At 43.5% G+C, this 18,426-nt stretch overlaps 1 protein-coding gene across 4 annotated transcripts in view; it reads left to right on the top strand.

Annotated features, from left to right (window-relative positions):
• Positions 1-18,426, top strand: part of Wasf2 (WASP family member 2) — a 60,902-nt gene that overhangs the window by 26,917 nt on the left and 15,559 nt on the right. For 2 of the 4 annotated variants that reach the window (XM_031378958.1, XM_031378960.1), the window contains exon 2: positions 14,702-14,874. In XM_031378958.1, the coding sequence (XP_031234818.1) occupies positions 14,745-14,874 (130 nt within the window). In that variant the 5' untranslated portion in view covers positions 14,702-14,744. Of the gene's footprint in view, positions 1-14,148; positions 14,173-14,214; positions 14,287-14,701; positions 14,875-18,426 lie in introns of those variants that run through there. The other 2 variants (XM_031378961.1, XM_031378959.1) reach the window with 2 other exon arrangements.

An 18,426-nucleotide genomic window follows, 5' to 3' on the forward strand; every position in this document is an offset into this window, starting at 1 on the left:
TGAATCCCCACATTCAGAGCTGTCTATCTGGGATGGTATGGTAGTCAGTCCTTCAATCCTTGAACTGGGGGTGGAGGGTAGAGCTGGGCAAACCTGTGAATTCTAGGCCAGCCAGGGCTACATGGTAAAACCCTGTCCAAAACCAAAACAATCAAAAAATCAAAAACCTGTCTATTCTGGGGGGCATGAATGGTAAAGGTAAGCATGACATACATATGATAGATATGTCTTGATTTGTATACTAACTAAAAGTATTCATCATAAAAATGCTTAGCAGGGGGCTGGAGAGATGGCTTAGCAGTTAAGAGCACTGACTGCTCTTCCAGAGGTCCTGAGTTCAATTCCCAGCAACCACATGGTGGCTCACAACCATCCGTCATAATGGAATCTGATGCCCTTTTCGTGTGTGTGTGTGTGTGTGTGTGTGTGTGTGTGTGTGTGTGTGGTCTTTGAAAAACAAAACAAAAAATGCTTAGCAGGGTGTGGTGGCACATGTCTTTGATCTGAGCATTTTGAAAGCAGAGTCAGGCAGATCTATGAGTTTGAGGCTAGAATACGAATTTTAAAAATTATATAACATTTCAAGAAGATACCATCTATAACTAGAAGTAGTAGAATAAAAATCAGCTAGTAGAAATATACGAAGAGGCAGGAGGATCTCTGTGAGTTTGAGAACAGCCTGGTCTACAGAATGGGTTCCAGTATAGCCAGGGTTACACAATTGAAACCCCATCTCAAACACAGAAACAAAAAAGAGGCATTTAAAAAAGTCTTTTAAAAATGCATGTGTATGTGTTTCTGTGTGTGTGTTCTATATGTGTGTCTGCCTATGGAGGCCAGAAGAGGGAGGGTGTAGAATCCCCTGGATGTAGACTTACAGGTGGTTGTGAGGCTTTTTACATGGGTGTTGAACTGAACCTGGACTCTGGACAGCAGCTATTGTTCTAGCCCCATACTTCATTCATTCTCAGATGTGTCCTTTGGGGCACATTTGAGACATCATTTACTCATTTGTTGACTCATGGTGCATTTTGCCCTTAGTAGTCTCAGAGTTGTTGAAGTACATAGTACAAGGCCACTGAAAGTGACCTTTCTATATCTTCCGTAATTTATTCTAGAATGAAATTTGAAGCTGTTGTGTAATGTATTAACCTGTTTGTAATTTTGTGACAGGGTTTTGTTATGTAACTCATACTGACCCTGAATTCAGGACCTTCTCAGCCTCCTCTGTGCTGTATGTAACCTCAGGAGTACCCTACTGTGTCCTCCCAGCTCTCTCTATTATTCCCTTAACAGTTTTACATTTACTTGTTTATTACCATCTATGTGTCTGGACACAGGTGTGGAAGCCTGGATAGCTTGCAGAACTTGGGTATCTCCTTCATGGTGATTTCAGGCATCAAATTCAAGTCGTTAGACTTGGTGGCAAGACTCACGAACCATATTGTTGGTCTTTCTTAATTATGTGTCTGCGTATGTGTGTGCATACGAATACAGGTACCCTCACAGGATATGTTGTTGGGTCCATTGGAGCTGGAGTTAAAGACGGTTGTGTGCTAGGAATCAAACCTGGGTCCTGAGTAAGAACACTTGAATGCTCTTATCCACTGAGCCATCATCTCCTTAGCCATAGAAGTTAGCCATTCTTCCACTGCCACCGTACTACTTCTACTGCTGTTGGCATTTCAGTGATCTGTTCTGTGTATATACTCTGCCTTTTTCTGGGATAGGGTCTCTGTGTAGTTCTCACTGGCCTGGAATTCTCTGTGTAGACCAGGCTGGCCAAAAACTCAAGAGATCTGTCTATATCTGCCTACTGAGTGTGAGGATCAAAGGCATGCACCATCTTACCTGGCTATTTTAATTGTATTTGTGCACATGGGTGTGCTCATGTATGTGTGCCTGTATTCATATGGGGAGGTACACCTGCACTTTTGTGCATGTGGAGCACAAAGAACAACCTTAAGAATGCTGTCCTTTAGTCGGGCAGTGGTGGCACACACCTTTAATCCCATCACTTGGGAGGCATAGGCAGGCAGATTTCTGAGTTCAAGGCCAGCCTGGTCTACAGAATGAGTTCCAGGACACAGAGAAACCCTGTCTCGAAAAACCAAAAAAAAAAAAAAGAAGAAGAAGAAAAGAAAAATAAAAACCTAGGCCTACATATGTGGTGGTGTCTCTGCATTCCTATCACTAGGATGCAGGCTATGCTGTCTGTCACACTGGCTTCTACAGGAATGTTGGGGGTCCGAGCTGTCCCAACCCAACCGACATCATACATTGTATATCTATGTTTTATTTTTCTTCATAATAATCTTAAAGAATAGGTATCGTTAACTTATCAGGTTAGGAAACGGACTGAGAGGCTAGACCGCCTTCCAGAATATCAGAGGTAGGATGTGGTGGTGTAGATGGGTCTCACATCTGTCTCGTAAAGCTTGTGTTCTTATGGCTTTGCCCCATTGCTTATTAGGTTTGGTCACTTCAAAGTAAACTGAAGGCAGAAAGGTGTTCATATTTTCTTTTTAAAAGATTTTTAAAATTTCATTTATATGAGTACACTGTAGCTGTCTTCAGACACACCAGAAAAGGGCATCAGATCCCATTATAAATGGTTGTGAGCCACCATGTGGTTGCTGGGAATTGAACTCCGAACCTCTGGAAGAGCAGTCAGTGCTCTTAACCACTGAGCCATCTCTCCAGCCTAGTATTCATCTTTTTTTTTTCATCTATTGGAGATCCTTCTAATCCCCATATTTTGAGTGATGACTAGACCTTGTGAGAAGTAGATGTACAGCTGCCCTTTGCTGACTCTGAGTCACTTGCTGGTGGCTTGGCTCTTTGTGACAGATGAGTATGTGACAGTTTTTCAGGAATGAATTCTTGTTGCAGGCTGGCAGAATAGAATCATTGGTATGGACGTGCATGGCGCTTTGCTCTGTAATTCTGCTCCCTGTTGCTCAGTTGTAGCTGAGATTGCCAGGTCTCTCCCCTCTCTCCTGGTTTACAGTCACTCCAGACTGCTGCATCTGCTTGCTCCATGACCACACAGGGTGTTTGTGTATTGCCCTGAGCTGTCAGCAAAACATTTTGCTGAATTTCCTTTTTTGTTGTTGTGCTGCGGCCTTCTTTTTCGTGGCCTTTCTCAGTTGTGTGAAGTCAGTTACTTTTTTGGCTGTTCATTTCCAGAGAGGGAACAGTTACTGCATCGAGAAGCTCAAAACACAGTGAGACATCACAGAGATTAAAATGAGTAGTTAGACAGTTGGTCAGATGAGTGAGATTTAGTGGCTGATGGGCAGTTCAGCTCTGATGAGCTCCTCTCCTCTTTATTCCACACACCTCTGCATCCAATCCCCCAGTGGGTACTTCAGTGCCTTGTGTAGAGGGAGTTTGACCCCCATACATACTCACTTCTACTGCATGAGCCAAGGCTCTTAGTATCTACCATACTATCTGTCCCCAAAGTAGGGCAGCAAGGTAGGATAAGCCTTGTATGAAAGCCAGCCATGGACTGCAGATGCCAAGGAGTTGGTGGAATGCACGACGGGTAAGCACGAGGCCATGGGGAGTGTCAGTCTCTAGCATCACATGAACCACACACACTGGCACATGCTTGCAATCCTGGAATCTGGAGGTGAAGGAGGAAGACTAGAAGTTCAGGGTCATCTGAAATTCTGTCTCCCTACTGCTGAGATTCTGAGAGCTCTTTGCTCCACCCAGCTTGTTTTGTAGTTGTTGGAGAACTCAGACCCTCATTCTTGTGCTTTAGAGCTAAGCTCTCTCTCCAGGCCTTAGTTATGGCATTTTCATGCACATGTGTAATGCGTCTTGATCATATTCACTTGCATACATGCGTGTAATGTGTCTTGATCATGTTCACTTCCCCTTCCCCTTTCTTATTCCTGTCCCACGTGAATTGATTGCCTCCCTGTTTCTAATTAGTCTTCCTACTACTTTAATGTCTTAGGTTTTATTTTACCCTGGCATGATGGGGCATGCCTTTAATTCCAGTACTCAGAAGGCAGAGGCAGGAGAATCTGAGTTCCAGGCCAGCCTGGTCTGCATAGTGAGCTCCAGGCCAACCAAGACTATGTAGAGAGAGACCTTGTCTCCAAAAAGAATTCTTTATTTTGGGTGGATGGGGGCTTGTGTGTGCCATGGCGTGAGTGAGAGTGCGTGAGGGCTCAGCCTCCAGCGCAGAGAGCAGTAGCTGTGCAGCTCCAGCCTGTTGGTGTGAGCCCAAGAGTGCACGGACAGGTCATTCCTGGAAATCAGCATTCCATACCACTTCCTGCTTCCACTGGCACATGCACTCTTTCTTAAACAGGGTTCTCTGATCATTGATGGGGGTCTTGTGTAATTTAATGTTTAATTGATGATGACAGCTGAAAGAAATCTGGTCTCTACAAATGTTAGGAAAAAGACTCTTCTGTTGATGAGGGAAATTATTCATTATATATTTATTTAATTAAGGCTAATTTAGGGCCTGGCATGGTGGCATATAACTTTAATCCCATCACTCAGGACAGAGGCAGATGGATCTCTGTGAGTTCAGGCCAGCCTGATCTATATAGTGGGTTTCAGGCCAGCCAGGGCTATAGAGTGAAACCTTGTATCAAAAGCCAAAACAAACAAAAAAGGTGCTAATTTTAAGTGATGGGTAGCTTTCAGCATTTCAGACCATACCATTTTGTCAATATGAATATTACTGGAAATTAACATTAGATAAACATTACATTAACAAAGTAAAGGAAACTTTCTGTTTTTAACTGAAGACCATTAGTGACAATATTCTATGTCTTTTGACGTCCAAGTGGCTTCATAAAAAGGAATTGGGCCAAGATAGAGATATAAGAAATACTCTATAATTAAATCTTTTTTGTGATTAAAAATTAAAAAACAAAAGGAATAAAAAAACTAAATGTTTTTTCCAGAGCTGAGAATACAAGCCTCAGTTCCTTACAGTATCTCTTGAGGGTTGTTTTTTTTTCCTTTTTTTTTTTTTTTATAAGAGTAGGCTACAGTTAAACTAACCAAACAGACTAAAATTTTATTTCCAATTTCCAGTCACCATTAGATTAAGAATTAGGATTTAGATTTCTAACTCACAATTTAAATGCATTATCTTTTGGGAAAACAGGTGGATACTGCTCTCCTGAAAATAGAGCCTAATTTTGGTCACTTATGGGGAAAATTTCTAGAAAAAATTAATTTTTGAAGGAGATAATTTTAATTGATCTTAATTTTAAGAGCAAAGCTGTGACTAAATCTTGAAGAATAATAACGTAAGGATGAGAGAGAGGTGGGCTTACCCCCAAAGAATAATAGAAGGTTGGAGAATTAGCAAGGATGACTGGCTCCTGGATGTACAGTGCACTCAAGAAGTGCACTACTCCAATTCAGAAATCCCGTTTCTGCTGGGCGGTAGTGGCACAAGCCTTTAATCCCAGCACTTGGGAGGCAGAGGCAGGTGGATTTCTGAGTTCCAGGCCAGCCAAGGCTACACAGAGAAACCCTGTCTTGAAAAACCAAAAAAAAGAAAAAAGAAATCCCATTTCCTAGGTGTCTGAGAGCCAAATTAAAGTAGGAAGCTTATTACGTTCATTTCAATTAGGCCAGCGGACATTCCTGCAGAATTGGAAATTTCTCCTAGTCTTAGATCGTAAGCTCTCTTGCTTGGTTTGCAATGTGCTTTCTCTGTCCACTGCAGAACGGTTCTGGCCTGCCGTCTGTTGGACATTGTTCCGGTCACCCAGCCTGATTTGTCAGTCATGCCTGTGTTTGGAAAGAGTGGTTATCTTCGTCAGCTCAGCCCCACCCTGTGTGCCGGCAGGAAGTGGGTGTGTGCCTGCGCCTTTGAGGAAGTTTTCTTCCTTGCTCTTCCTCAGTTCACAGTATGGAGGACTGCTGTATTCAACAGTTGTGCTTTTTGAGGGAAAGGGAGAAGCAGTCTCACAATTAGACACAAGTGTGAACACCTCATGTGGGTGCTGGGTATCACACTCGGGTCCTTTGGAAGAGCAGCAAATGCTCCCTCTCTGTTTTCTTTCTTTCTTTTTCTTTTCTTTCTTTCTTTCTTTCTTTTTTTTTTTTTTTTTTTTTTTGAGACTGGGTTTCTCTGTGTATCCCCAGCTGTCCTGGAACTCACTCTGTAGACTAGGCTGGCCTCAAACTCAGAAATCCACCTGCCTCTGCCTCCCGAGTGCTGGGATTAAAGGTGTGTGCCACCACTGCCCGGCCAGCAAATGCTCTTAGCCACAAGGCCATCTCTCCTGCCCATGGTTGCACTTTACATGTTTTATTGTACAGTTTAGCCTGTGTAGTCTTGAAGTCAGGTGGTTATGTGACTTCAGAGAACATTGGTTTTTGGAGGGAAAGGGTGGGTACTGAGACTTGGGTGTTAGGTAGCCAAGGATTGCCTTGGATTCTTACCTCTGCCTTCTGTGTTACAGGCCCGTGCCCATACTCAGCTATTAAAACATATTAAATCTGATGAAACCGCACAATTTTAGGCAAGGAAATTTGCCTTTTGCAAGAGGAAACTACAAAGTGAACTTGTTTGCCCTCGTTAAAGCACTGTTAACTGGGCAGTGGGAAAAGTTGAAGTGAAAGCAGAAGTTGTAATTGCCCAGACCCAGCATCCCCCCACATGTTCCTGTCCCTCTTCAGCTGATGGCTTTAAAGAGGAAGCATTTCCCTTGTGATGGTTATGGCTGTGGCTCCTGTAGGCTTGCCTTTTGAATGTGACCATAGGAATCTGTAGGCGTCATCAATGCACCATTGTTTGTTTGTTTATTATAAACAGCTCAAAATGACTATCATTGCCATTATGGGCAGGCGTATATCTTTTCTCTGTATGAACAGGACTGCAGAATATGGAGTACAGACTATTGCTGCTGCTGCGCCTCACGTGCAACATTCTTCCACCCCAAAGCTACCCCATGATGTTGGCAACAAGATTGTGGAAGTTCAGAAAGCAAAAGTTGGGCTTTTTCCTGGGCTAATGTGATATGCTAACATTTCACGGTAAACTCTAGTGTGCATACTTGAAGAATTTCATCATTTGAGGGAGATCTGAAAGACCCTGTCATCCAGCTTCACTTTCAGAATATAAATCCCATCGTGGTGCCAACATCCAGACTGGTTGGCATACTGCTAGTCCAGGGCTAGAGAGGGATGTGTGAGATTGTGTGTGTGTGTGTGTGTGTTTGGGTTTATTCCCTTAGGCTGAAACCTGCTAGGTTTGCTAGTATGGAATATGGGGTTGCTTCTGGGTCTGGCTTGGATATCTGGACCTGGTCCAGGGATACCTCTTCCCTTTGGACTTCTTCAGGTATAATTCTCTCAGATTGGTCTGGGACCCTCCTAGAGTATAAGTAACTTAACCCCAGTATTCTCTCTAGAATATTCTTTAGGCTAATTGTATGTCTATCACATGGGTCTTGGTAACTGACAAAATCTCGCTGTGTTTGTTTAGAACATAAGTGGATGTTCCCCAAGTGAGGAGGTTGTGACAGCTTAGAAGCAAATCCAGATATTTTAGAAGTCACTGTGTTGCCCAGGCTAGCCTTGCTGCTTCTACCTCCCATGTACTAGCCTTGGAAGTTTCTCAAAGATCACTTAGCTTAGTCTCTTTATTTTGCAGTTGAGGAGACTGAAACCTGGTGAGAATTACACCTTTTTTTTTTTTTTTGGATAGTGGTGATGGTGGTGGCGGAGGTGCTGGCACTGCCGCTGCCGCTGGTGCTGTAGGCCAAACCTAGGGCCTTAGTCACATGCTAGGCAAGTGCTCTAACACTTTACCACTGAGCTATATCCCTAGCCCACACCTTTGAGAGAGTCTTTGGGGCCTTTAGCAGGGGAGAACAGCCAAAATAGTCCTGATGCTTGATCTGTGATGTGGGAGGGAGCGCACAGCTTTGAGAGGGACAGGCCTGAAGCTGAAGGAGTAAGAGGACACCTGCCTAGCCAGCTTCATCAGCCAGATTACACTGGCATCAGTGAGGAGACAGATGCCGAAGCCTGACTGCCCTCACATCCTGCATCCCTGATTAGGGGCGTGCTGTGGAGGCGCAGTTGGACCTCTCAGCTCTCTTTCTTCCTCCTATGAAGCCGGGGATGAACCCAAGCCCTTAGACATACTTTTTGTTTGTTTGTTTGTTTTTTGGTTTTTTTTTTTTTTTTTTTTTTTTTTTTTTTTTTTTTTTTTTTTTTTTTTTTGCTTTTTCGAGACAGGGTTTCTCTGTATAGCCCTGGCTGTCCTGGAACTCACTCTGTAGACCAGGCTGGCCTCGAAAGAACTCAGAAATCTGCCTACCTCTGCCTCCCAAGTGCTGGGATTAAAGGCGTGCGCCACCACTGCCCGGCTCATACTTTTTTTTTAATTTTTAAATTTAATTTTTAAAAATTTATTTATTTATATTTATTTATTTAATTTTGCCAGCGTGTATGTCAGTACACCTGCATGTATATCTGTGCCTCGTGCCCTTGGAGAACAGAAGAGAACATCAGATCCCCCGGAACTGGAGTTACAGATGGTTGTGAGCCTCCATGTGGGTGCTAGGAATTCAACTCAAGACCTCTGGAAGAGCAGCCAGTTCTTAACTGCTGACCCATCTCTTCAGCCCTAAATTTATTTTTTAATTATGTATGAGGATGTAGGTGGATATGTGCATATGTGCATCTGCGAGTACAGATGCACACAAAGCCTAGAAAAAGATGTTGGATCTCCAGATCTGGAGCTGCGGGTGGTTGTGAGCATCATTATGTGGATGCCAGGAACACATTTTAGATTCCCATACAAGAACAGTAGATGCTGTCAACCTCTGGCCATCTTTCCAGCCCAGCTTTGTACACACATGACCCCACCCCCTCCCCATACCTCCTTGTATTTTAGGAATTCCTCCCTCAACATGCCTGACAATTGCTCATGCACAGGCTGGGAAGACTCATATCTAAAGAGAACCCATTCTGCTATAGAGCTGCGCTAGTTAGAACTAGATAAATTGAAATTTACTTCTCTGTAACTTTTATGGTTTTGACAGTTCTAACTCATTTTCTAATGTGGCACTCTCAAGATAAGGCCTCAGATCCCAAGATTAGCAACCCTTGTGATATTATGCAATTTTCCTAATCAAAAGTAATATATGACTAAAGGGCTGGAGAGAGGCCTCAGTGGGTAAGAGCTCTTGCTATGCTGGCATCAGGACCGGGGTTCAAATCCCCAGCACCCTTGTAAAAAAGCCAAGGCATGGCCATACATGCTTGTAACCCCAGCATTGTTGGTTAGAGACAGGATCCTTGGATGTTCACTGACTGGCCAGGCTAGCTACAACAGCAAGCTTCAGGTTCAGGGAGAGACTGTCTCAAGAGAATAGGGTGAATGTTCCAGAGGAAGACCCTGAGCCCTCCTTTAGCTTGTGTGTATATGCCCGCACTCCCTCTTACATCTCACAAACACCCCCCATTAAAAAATTAACATGTGACTGGAAAAGACATTGACTGATTCTATTAAAAACAAGGCTTGCCACTTCTTTCCTGTATTTAGAACTTTAAACTCTTTTTTAAATGATGTTGGGGATCAAACCCAGGGCCTAGTGCACACTAGCCAAGTGCTTCACCTCCAAGCTGTATCCTTGCTTTCATAACTTCTTTTTCTTATTTTTTTTTTTTTTTGGTTCTCCTTACTTTGTTTCTATTTCCCTTAAGCACCAGCCTTAGGGTTTAATGACACCTTTTACTAACGGAGCATCCACCCTTGTATCTGTAGCCTATAGACCAAGATGGGAAGAACAGGTCTAATGGGCTGGGTTCTCAGGCAGTGCTAGCTGGGATATGGTGGATCTGGAAGTCTACTCTCCCGTGAATCTGCAGCCTCCTGCTTGGACATAACCTTTGTCCTTACATGGTTAATATGTCTAAAATGTAAATTAGAGCCTTGCTTCTGTGGGTTTTCACCGCCCAGTGTTCTCTGAGTTTCCCATAAAGCAGTATTTCTGCTGTTAGAGGAGCTGCCCTGACTAGAGCCCATGAGAATGAAAGCCTAATGTCATCCGGCACCTGTTGTGTGTGAGAGACTAACTTCTCCAGGACACCCACAGTGGCGCTACTTAAGTACAGTCTGGAAGAAAATTGAGGAAACAGTCACTCTAATCATTCCCTTTGTTCTGTTGTTCAGATGAGGAGCACAGTTGTGAGAGACTGGAAGAGAGACGGTTGTATTTCAGGAGGTCTGAGCATATAGCTAGGGGCAACTTCAGGGGAAAACCCATCAAATTCATTGAAGTCTAGGGTTTCATCTTTAAATTTTTTATGTGAATGTTGCATTCAACTATGTAATATGTCCATGGTTTAAAGTGATTTTAAATATTTACCAATGAATAGAATTCATTCAACAGGAAGATTTGCCTACGATCCGTGGAACTACAAATAACTATCCCATCCCTTTACGCTCCATAGAGGAAATTTTGGATATATTTTTTAGTGTCTTTAGGAAAATTGTTGAAGATAACAATTATGAGGTATCAGAGTCAAGAGACCAACTGATATATGTCCTAACTCCACAAGCCATCTATTTCTATAGCTAGAAATGACATGGAGAGTGTAAAGGCTGAAAGTCTGTTTGCTCTTTCTAAGCTTGTCATCAAATGTAGGATTTCTTTCTTTCTTTCTTCCTTTCTTTCTTTCTTTCTTTCTTCCTTTCTTTCTTTTCTCTCTTTCTTTCATTCATTCATTTTTGGTTTTTCAAGACAGGGTTCCTCTGCATAGCCTTGGCTGTCCTGGAACTCACTTTGTAGACCAGGCTGGCCTCAAACTCAGAAATCCGCCTGCCTCTGCCTCCCAAGTGCTGGGATTAAAGGCGTGTGCCAGCCACCACTACCCGGCTGGATTTTTTTCTTTTGTCAAATTACAAGTGCGTTTCAGGTTATGCATTATTTCATACTTCTCTCATAGAAGACAACTAGTCCTTGGTTATCTGAAAGAAAAATGAGCATTTAGTACAGGTACTTTCATATAGCAGGGTATCTTGTCTCTTTTCGGTGTCTTTGAAAAATAATCTCCTTTCTATCCCCCATATTTATTTTACTTTTATCTTTATTTTTTGTATGTGGGTATTTTGCCTGCATGTGTGAGTACAATGCCCCCAGAGGCCAGAAAAAGGTGGGTGCTGGGACTTGAACCCGTGTCTGGAAGAGCAACACATGCTCTTAACTTCGGAGCCCTTTCTCTAGCCCCAGAAATGTTTTTTGTTTGTTTTGAAGCAGGGTTTCTCTATCTAGCCTTGGCTGTCTCTTGTTATATAGGCCAGGCTGGCCTCCCAAATGCTGAGATTAAAGGCATAGGCCCCCACACCTTGTCAAAACAAAACAAAACAAAATCTTTTTAAAAGAAATAGCATATCTGCTTTTCTGATCGTTTTGTTTTGATGGATATTAACATTTTTCTCATTCTCTCTGTCTTTTATTTTTAAAGATTGATTTTACATGTATTATTGTTTTACCTAAACATACATATATTGCACACACATGCCAGAGCACACATATGAAGGTGTCAGAGGACAACTTGCTTATATGTGAGTTTTGCCTGTATACATGTATATGTAATTCCTGCATGCCAGGTACGCATGGAGGCCAGAGGCAGCATCAGGAGCTGGAGTTACAGATGGGAGCCTCTGTGTTAAGTGCTGAGAGCCACACTCAGTTCTCTGCAAGAGCAGTAAGCCTCAGAAGCTGGTGGCTTGAACTGAGCTTCTCAGGCTTGGCAGCACATTTAGCCATCTCACTGGCCTAACATTCTTCTATTAACATCCTGCCTTCCTTCCTTTCCTAGACTTTTTTTTTTTTAAAGATTTATTTATTTTATTCATTTGAGTACACTGTCGCTGTCTTCAGACACACCAGAAGAGAACATCAGATCTCATTATAGATGGTTGTAAGCCACCATGTGGTTGCTGGAAATTGAACTCAAGACCTCTGGAAGAGCCGATTGTGCTCTTAACTTCCGAGCCATCTCTCCAGCCCCTTCTCCTAGACTCTTTATACTGTGTTCTGTTAATCACCATGTGCTATTAAGTGTAGGTGTGCATCTTAGTACTATTTGCTTTAAGTAGAAGAGTTAAACTGCAAAGTCTGGAGTTAGTGTTAAAAACCTGTCGAGTCAAAGGGGGATCTTAGCAGAGAAATGGAATGGAAGTCATTTCCTAAGACAGTGGACAAGTATTTAGGAAACACCTCTGCACCCCAAAGATAGGCACAGCTGCCTCACAGTGACCGTTAGAGGGGTTCAAAGTTAGACGCAAACAGCTGGTTCTTTTAGTTCCTATGTTGTTGCTCTTGGTGACAGGAAATCTTGTCCCCCAGGCTGCTGGCTTCCTGTTTTATTTTTACTTGTAGCAGATCAGAATGTCCATAACAAGGAGCAGCCTGTTCCAAAACGTTCCACGGCTTCTCTGTGTGTTTGTTAGTTTGGGGTTTTTGTTTCATTTTGGTGCAACATTGTGTTGGTTTGCTTTTAATCTCTGTAGTGATTAGCTTGTCTAGGCATTTTGTATTTGCAGGCAACTTGTCTGGTGATAAGCTGATGTTTTAGGATTTGATGTGAGTACACGTCATGATGATGATGATGGTGGTAGTGGTGATGGTGGTGGTGGTGGGTTCCTCCTCCTCTTTGAAATTTATAGTTGAGTTTCTGTAGTTGCTTCTATGCCTTTTCATTTGATCTAAAAGAGTACAAAGGCTCTCAGACATTTTAGATTTCTTTATGTTTTTTTTTTTTAAGATTTATTTATTTGTTTTATGTAAGTACACTGTTGCTTAAGGTACACCAGAAGAGCACATCAGATTTCATTATAGATGGTTGTGAGCCACCATGTGATTGCTGGGAATTGAACTCAGGACTTCTGGAAGAGCTCTTAACCACTGAGCCATCTCTCCAGCCCTCTTTATGGTTTTCTAAGATACAAAAACAAGACCTGTCCAATATGACTTGACTGTTCTAGTCATACCCACCTTATTGAGAATAAAACCTTTTCCCAATGTTTGGCAGTGGTGGCATACACCTTTAATCCAAGCATTCAAGAGGGAGAGGTGAGCAGATCTCTGAATTCAAGGCTAGCCTGGTGTGCAGAATGAGTTCCAGGACAGCCAGGACTACACAGAGAAACCTGGTCTGGGAGGAGGAGGGCTTCTCCTAAACTAGTAATGTAGGAATTTGGTAATCAAAATCTAAAATGACTGCTCCATGTAAACCTGAAGTGCTGGTGTTTCTGAGGAAGGGCTTAGGCACCAGATAAAAAGCAGCAATAGGAAGGCATCTGCATGTGTTCCAGATACATCCTGCTGTTACTACCGGTCTTTGGCCCAGGTGTATAGACTTCAGGAGAGGAGCACTGGGTAGAAGAGAGGACCGGGGAAGAAAAGCACAGTTGGCTTAGCATTCCTTTTGACATATTGAACATGTAAATTTTTCCTTGATTTTCCTTTATTCTGACAGTTTACAGACTAAACTTGGTAGTGTCAATAGATCCTGGCAGCTAGTTGTGGGGGTCTGGCCAGTGGAGCCCACACATTCGTGGGTTGTCTCGGACTGGAGATTATTGAGGACCTGTGGAAATAAGAGGGTGGGAGAGACAAAGAGACGCACACCAAGAAAGCTTTATCAAGGTGTACTTTACTTTGGGTACAGAGTGTTTTTATAGTAAGGCAAAAAATGAAACCAACAACAATCAAAATTTTTAACATAAACATGAGATCGGAGGAAGGGACTTCAAAGGCAATTCCGGACAGAGGTGAGCTGGTTGTCAGCAGTCTTTGATCTCTGGCAGTCAGTGTTTCGCTCCACAGGTGAGCAGCCTCAGTCCAGTCCCAGGCTGTGGCATTCTTTCCTGGCATTCTTTCGCTTTGGAAACTGTCTGAGCTGAGGGGAGGGAGTCCACAGCTAGTATTTAGTTGTACATTAACAATCACCCATCCAGGAAGACCTAGAGAGAGAAGTGATAACCAGAGACTTACCAGTGCCATGGATCACTGTTGGCAGATGACTTCATTGTGGAGATGACCAGACAGAGGCAAATCTGCTCATAGTCTGACCTTATACTCTCTGCTTAGCTGAGGATGCTCATAAGCTGCTCATACTCCTGCTTCCCATGTCCTCCAAATGCTGGGGTTACAGGTGTGTATCACCAGGTCCAGTTTATGACATGTTAGGGGCGGGGCGTCAGACCTATATACCTTGTGTATGCTAGGCAAGTGCCATACCAGCTGGGTTGCATCCCCTGTTACAGAGGTCATTTTTTGTTTTTTGAACCTTGTAGCTGGTGGCCTAGAATCTGATTTCTATTGGTGTAGATACCTGTGTCTGCTATTTTCTGATCATGTTTCCCTTGCCTGGAGGGTTCTTACTGGTTAGAGCAATAACTGCTACTTTAAGGTTCCATGCTGCCTTCATGATGTCACCAGTTCAGAATTTCTAAACTTATAGCAAGACTTAGTAAGCCTTGAAAAGAAGATGAGCTGCCTGAACTAGAAGATAGGAGGAGGGGAAAGGGATTTTTTTTCTTTTTTCTTTTTTGAGACAAGGTTTCTCTGTGTAATTGATTCAGATCAGAGCAACACCACAAAAGAAAAGGAAGAGACTTGCATAGCCCTAGTGTGCCTTGGATCTGTGGTTGAGTACTAGTTTCCTGTTCTTTCTCTTTTAGGTTGTTTTTCATCATTGAGAACCTTGCCTGAAGCAGGTCCACTATGCCGTTAGTAACCAGGAGCATCGAGCCAAGGCACCTGTGCCGTCAGACGTTGCCTAGCGATACAAGTGAGCTGGAATGCAGGACCAACATCACCCTGGCAAATGTCATCCGACAGCTGGGCAGTCTGAGTGAGTGCCTCGTGGAGCCTGTGCTTTGCCCTAAGGGGTCGTTGGTGCTCTTTATTTAGTCTCCCTCTCCTCCATGTTCCTATTTCTCCTCCATCTGCTTTCCCTAGGTAATGCAAAAATATATCCCTTGTTCCCTGTTCGGAGAAGGGCTCCTTTTTTGGTTCCTCTTCTTCCCCTCTACCCTCTCTTCATCTACCACCACCCTCTAGCTTCTACCTTCCCCTCCACCTGCTTCAAAAGGAATCTGCAGGAAGGGCTGCAGCAAGAACTGCAGACGCAGTGACAGAGCAGAATTCTCTGTGTGTGAAGTGGGAGGTTCACAGAGCAGTGTCTTGGGTCGAGGAATGCTCCTGTAATTAAACGATCTGTTCCATGTAGCCTGGCTTTGTTGAAGCCTCACATGCGCCAATAGTCTAGCTACCCAACACCCCACCGCGATCTTCCCAAAGGGAAGTAAAGTAAGCGTGTACTCAGAGAGATTCTGGCTGATGTGTTATCCCTGATACACATTTAATTGTGCTGCAAGCCCCCAGGTCCAAGATCAGGGTACAAATTACTTCTGCAAGTCTCCAGAGTATTGGGAGATTTGCAAGCCTTGTGAGCACACAGTGTGAGCACACATTGTGAACACACAGTGATCCAAATGGTAGCTGGGGCCATTCATATATATATATATATATATATATATATACATATATACACACATACATATACATACATATATATATAAAATAATTTCTTTAATTGGCTATATCAATGAGACTGCCTTGGGAGGGTTATTTGCATGTGGCTTGGATTCCATTCTGAATCAAGCTGACGATGTTTCCTTGACACTGAGGTGGGAGAGGCAGGTGTTAGGACTAGCCCTGCATTTGTCTAGTGCTACCCCAGTTCCCATAAGCACTGTGGAAATGCCACTTTAGTGATCGCCTTAGCAAAGGCACTTTGTGTAAATTATTTCCAACACTCACCCTCCTGTCAGGAGCTTGCCTCCCCTAAGTAGTGATAGGCCCTGCCTTTAAAGTAGGAGTCAGGGATGCAGAGCTTTGTGACCACTAACCAGGTGATATATGGAGTCTGAGACTCCCAAGCCTTCTCCTAGCATGGGACCTGTCTCAGTTGATCCAGGGCTTAGTGAGCCTGGATGGGGCATCACAGAGAATAAACCCATTGGCAGAGCCTGTTGTGCACAAAGACACTGGCGGCAGCACAGCCCCAGAGCTATAGCTCCCAGCAAAGCACAAGGAAGCTGCAGAGGTGCTCTGCTCTGTCACCCCCAGAAGGCCAAGTGGATAGAAGTCAGTCAGACACTAGTTCCTTCTCCACAGGACAAAGAGCATCCAGCTGCAGCAGCTCCTGCTCACCCAGCAGGAGTCCTGCCCCCTCAGAGGTATTTTCTAGCATTAATGGAGGCCATTGTGGACTTTCTCCACTTGTGACCAAACCACTTCTATCATGAAGCTGATCTGAGAGCCAGGGTCAGCTTTTACCTAAGGACTGAGTTCCTCATATTAGGGCATTAACTTACTCTTCACTCACCACCCAGTAAACACGGATTGGATGTGCCTTTTATTTATTTATTTATTTATTTTGGTTTTTCGAGACAGGGTTTCTCTGTGTAGCCCTGGCTGTCCTGGAACTCACTGTATAGAACAGGCTGGCCTCGAACTCAGAAATCCACCTGCCTCTGCCTCCCAAGTGCTGGAATTAAAGGCATGCGCCACCACCACCTGGCAGATTGGATATATCTTACATGGTGGGTGCTGTAATGACACAGAAATGAGAGGAGAGGAGATGGCCCCTGACTTCTGGGAGCTCAGAACCTACCAAAGGAGATAGGGAGAAATAAGTTTTGAGGAGACAGTAGAAAGAAGGTGAGAGGGGAACTTGTATTTGTTGATTGACTGGTTTATGCTAGTTTTCAATGAGGTGTTGATATAATTTTATTTCATCTTGTCAGTTACTTCTACCTGTCTAGGAAGTTGTGTTCCCATTTTTCAGATGAACAAATGAAAGCTCGGAAGTAACTTTCCTAAAGAGACACGGCCAGTAAGAGTCAACGTCAGTTATTCCTTATTTTTGTGTTTACTTATCTTATCCCAAGGCTCAGCCTCAGAGCGGTGTGCATGGTAAGCACAGCTCAGCCTCGAACGGAACGTTTAAACTTAGCTAAGACTTTATTTGCTCTGTCACCAATTCTACCCATGCTAGTGGTGTCCTAGTTCAGGTCTTTGTTGACTTACCTAAAATATTTTTAATTACATTGAGGTAATAAATTAACTTATTTTTTAAGACAGTATCTCATATAGCTCAGACTGGCCTCAAATTTGTGATCCCCCTATCTCAGCTCCCAAGTGCTAACCTCATGGTTCTCAGAGGAACTGTTGTCCATGCCTCCCTGGCCTCCTTCCTTTCAGTGTCTGCTTTGATCTGTCCTGTACACCAACAGTGGTGTGCTTAAACAGAGGCTCACATTTTCTGTCTATAATTCTAAGCTTTGAAACTTTTTTTTTTTTTCCAAAATAGGGTTTCTCTGTGTAGCCCTGGCTGTCCAGGAACTCACTCTGTAGACCAGAACTGTAGACCAGTTCTGGCCTCGAACTCAGAAATCTGCCTGCTTCTGCCTCCCAAGTGGTAGGATTAAAGGTGTGTGACACCACTGCCTAACATCCACACATCTTTTGTTTTTACCTTTTTAATTTGGAGGCAGGGTCCTGCTAAACTCCCAAATAGCTAGGATTGTAGATGTGTGCCACTGGCCTAGCTTAATAAATGTTTGAAAAGCACATTAAAAAAAAATCCTATGGAATAATATAAGCCCCTTGGCCTAGCGTAAAGTCCTTCCTTCCTTTCCACTCTTACCTTTTGTAGTCCATTTTTTCCCCATTTTATAATACTCAAAAAAAAAAAAATTCTTTTAAAATAGAGAAGAGAGGGCCAGTGAGTAAGGTTGCTGTTGCCAAGCCCAGCAGTCAAGTCCAGTCTCTGGAGCCACAGAACCAACTCTCAAAGGTTATCCTGTGACCTCCACAGGCAAGACTCCCTGCCTCTGCCTCCTAGTGCTGGGATTAAAGGCATGTGCCACCACTGCCCAGCCACCTGTGTTCTTTTTACTAATTTACATGTAACTAATAGAATGTGTTTTATTTATTCCTTGACAATTTCATACTTGTAAACAGTGTATCTTGATCATCTCAACCATGCCCCAGATTCCCCCTTCCACTCTCCCCAGGGACCCCAGCACATCCCACAGATCAAGCTGGCCTCAGACTCTCAGAGAATTCCCTGCTTCTGCCTCAGCATGCACCTCTGACCAGTATTGTGCCCATCCAGGAGGATGGAACCCAACTTGAATCTGTAGGAAATGGTGTTTATAGGTTTCTGGCATTGGGAAGAGTGGTGGTACTGCCTCTGCAGATCCCTGGAACTCTCACTCGGGTTTCAACAAGAACAGATGCACCTTTTAAAAATTGAGTTTCGCTGTGCGGTGGTGGCACATGCCTTTAATCCCAGCACTTGGGAGGCAGAGGCAGGCAGATTTCTGAGTTCAAG

Source organism: Mastomys coucha, unplaced genomic scaffold, assembly GCF_008632895.1.
Source record: "Mastomys coucha isolate ucsf_1 unplaced genomic scaffold, UCSF_Mcou_1 pScaffold18, whole genome shotgun sequence".
Lineage (NCBI taxonomy): Eukaryota > Metazoa > Chordata > Mammalia > Rodentia > Muridae > Mastomys > Mastomys coucha.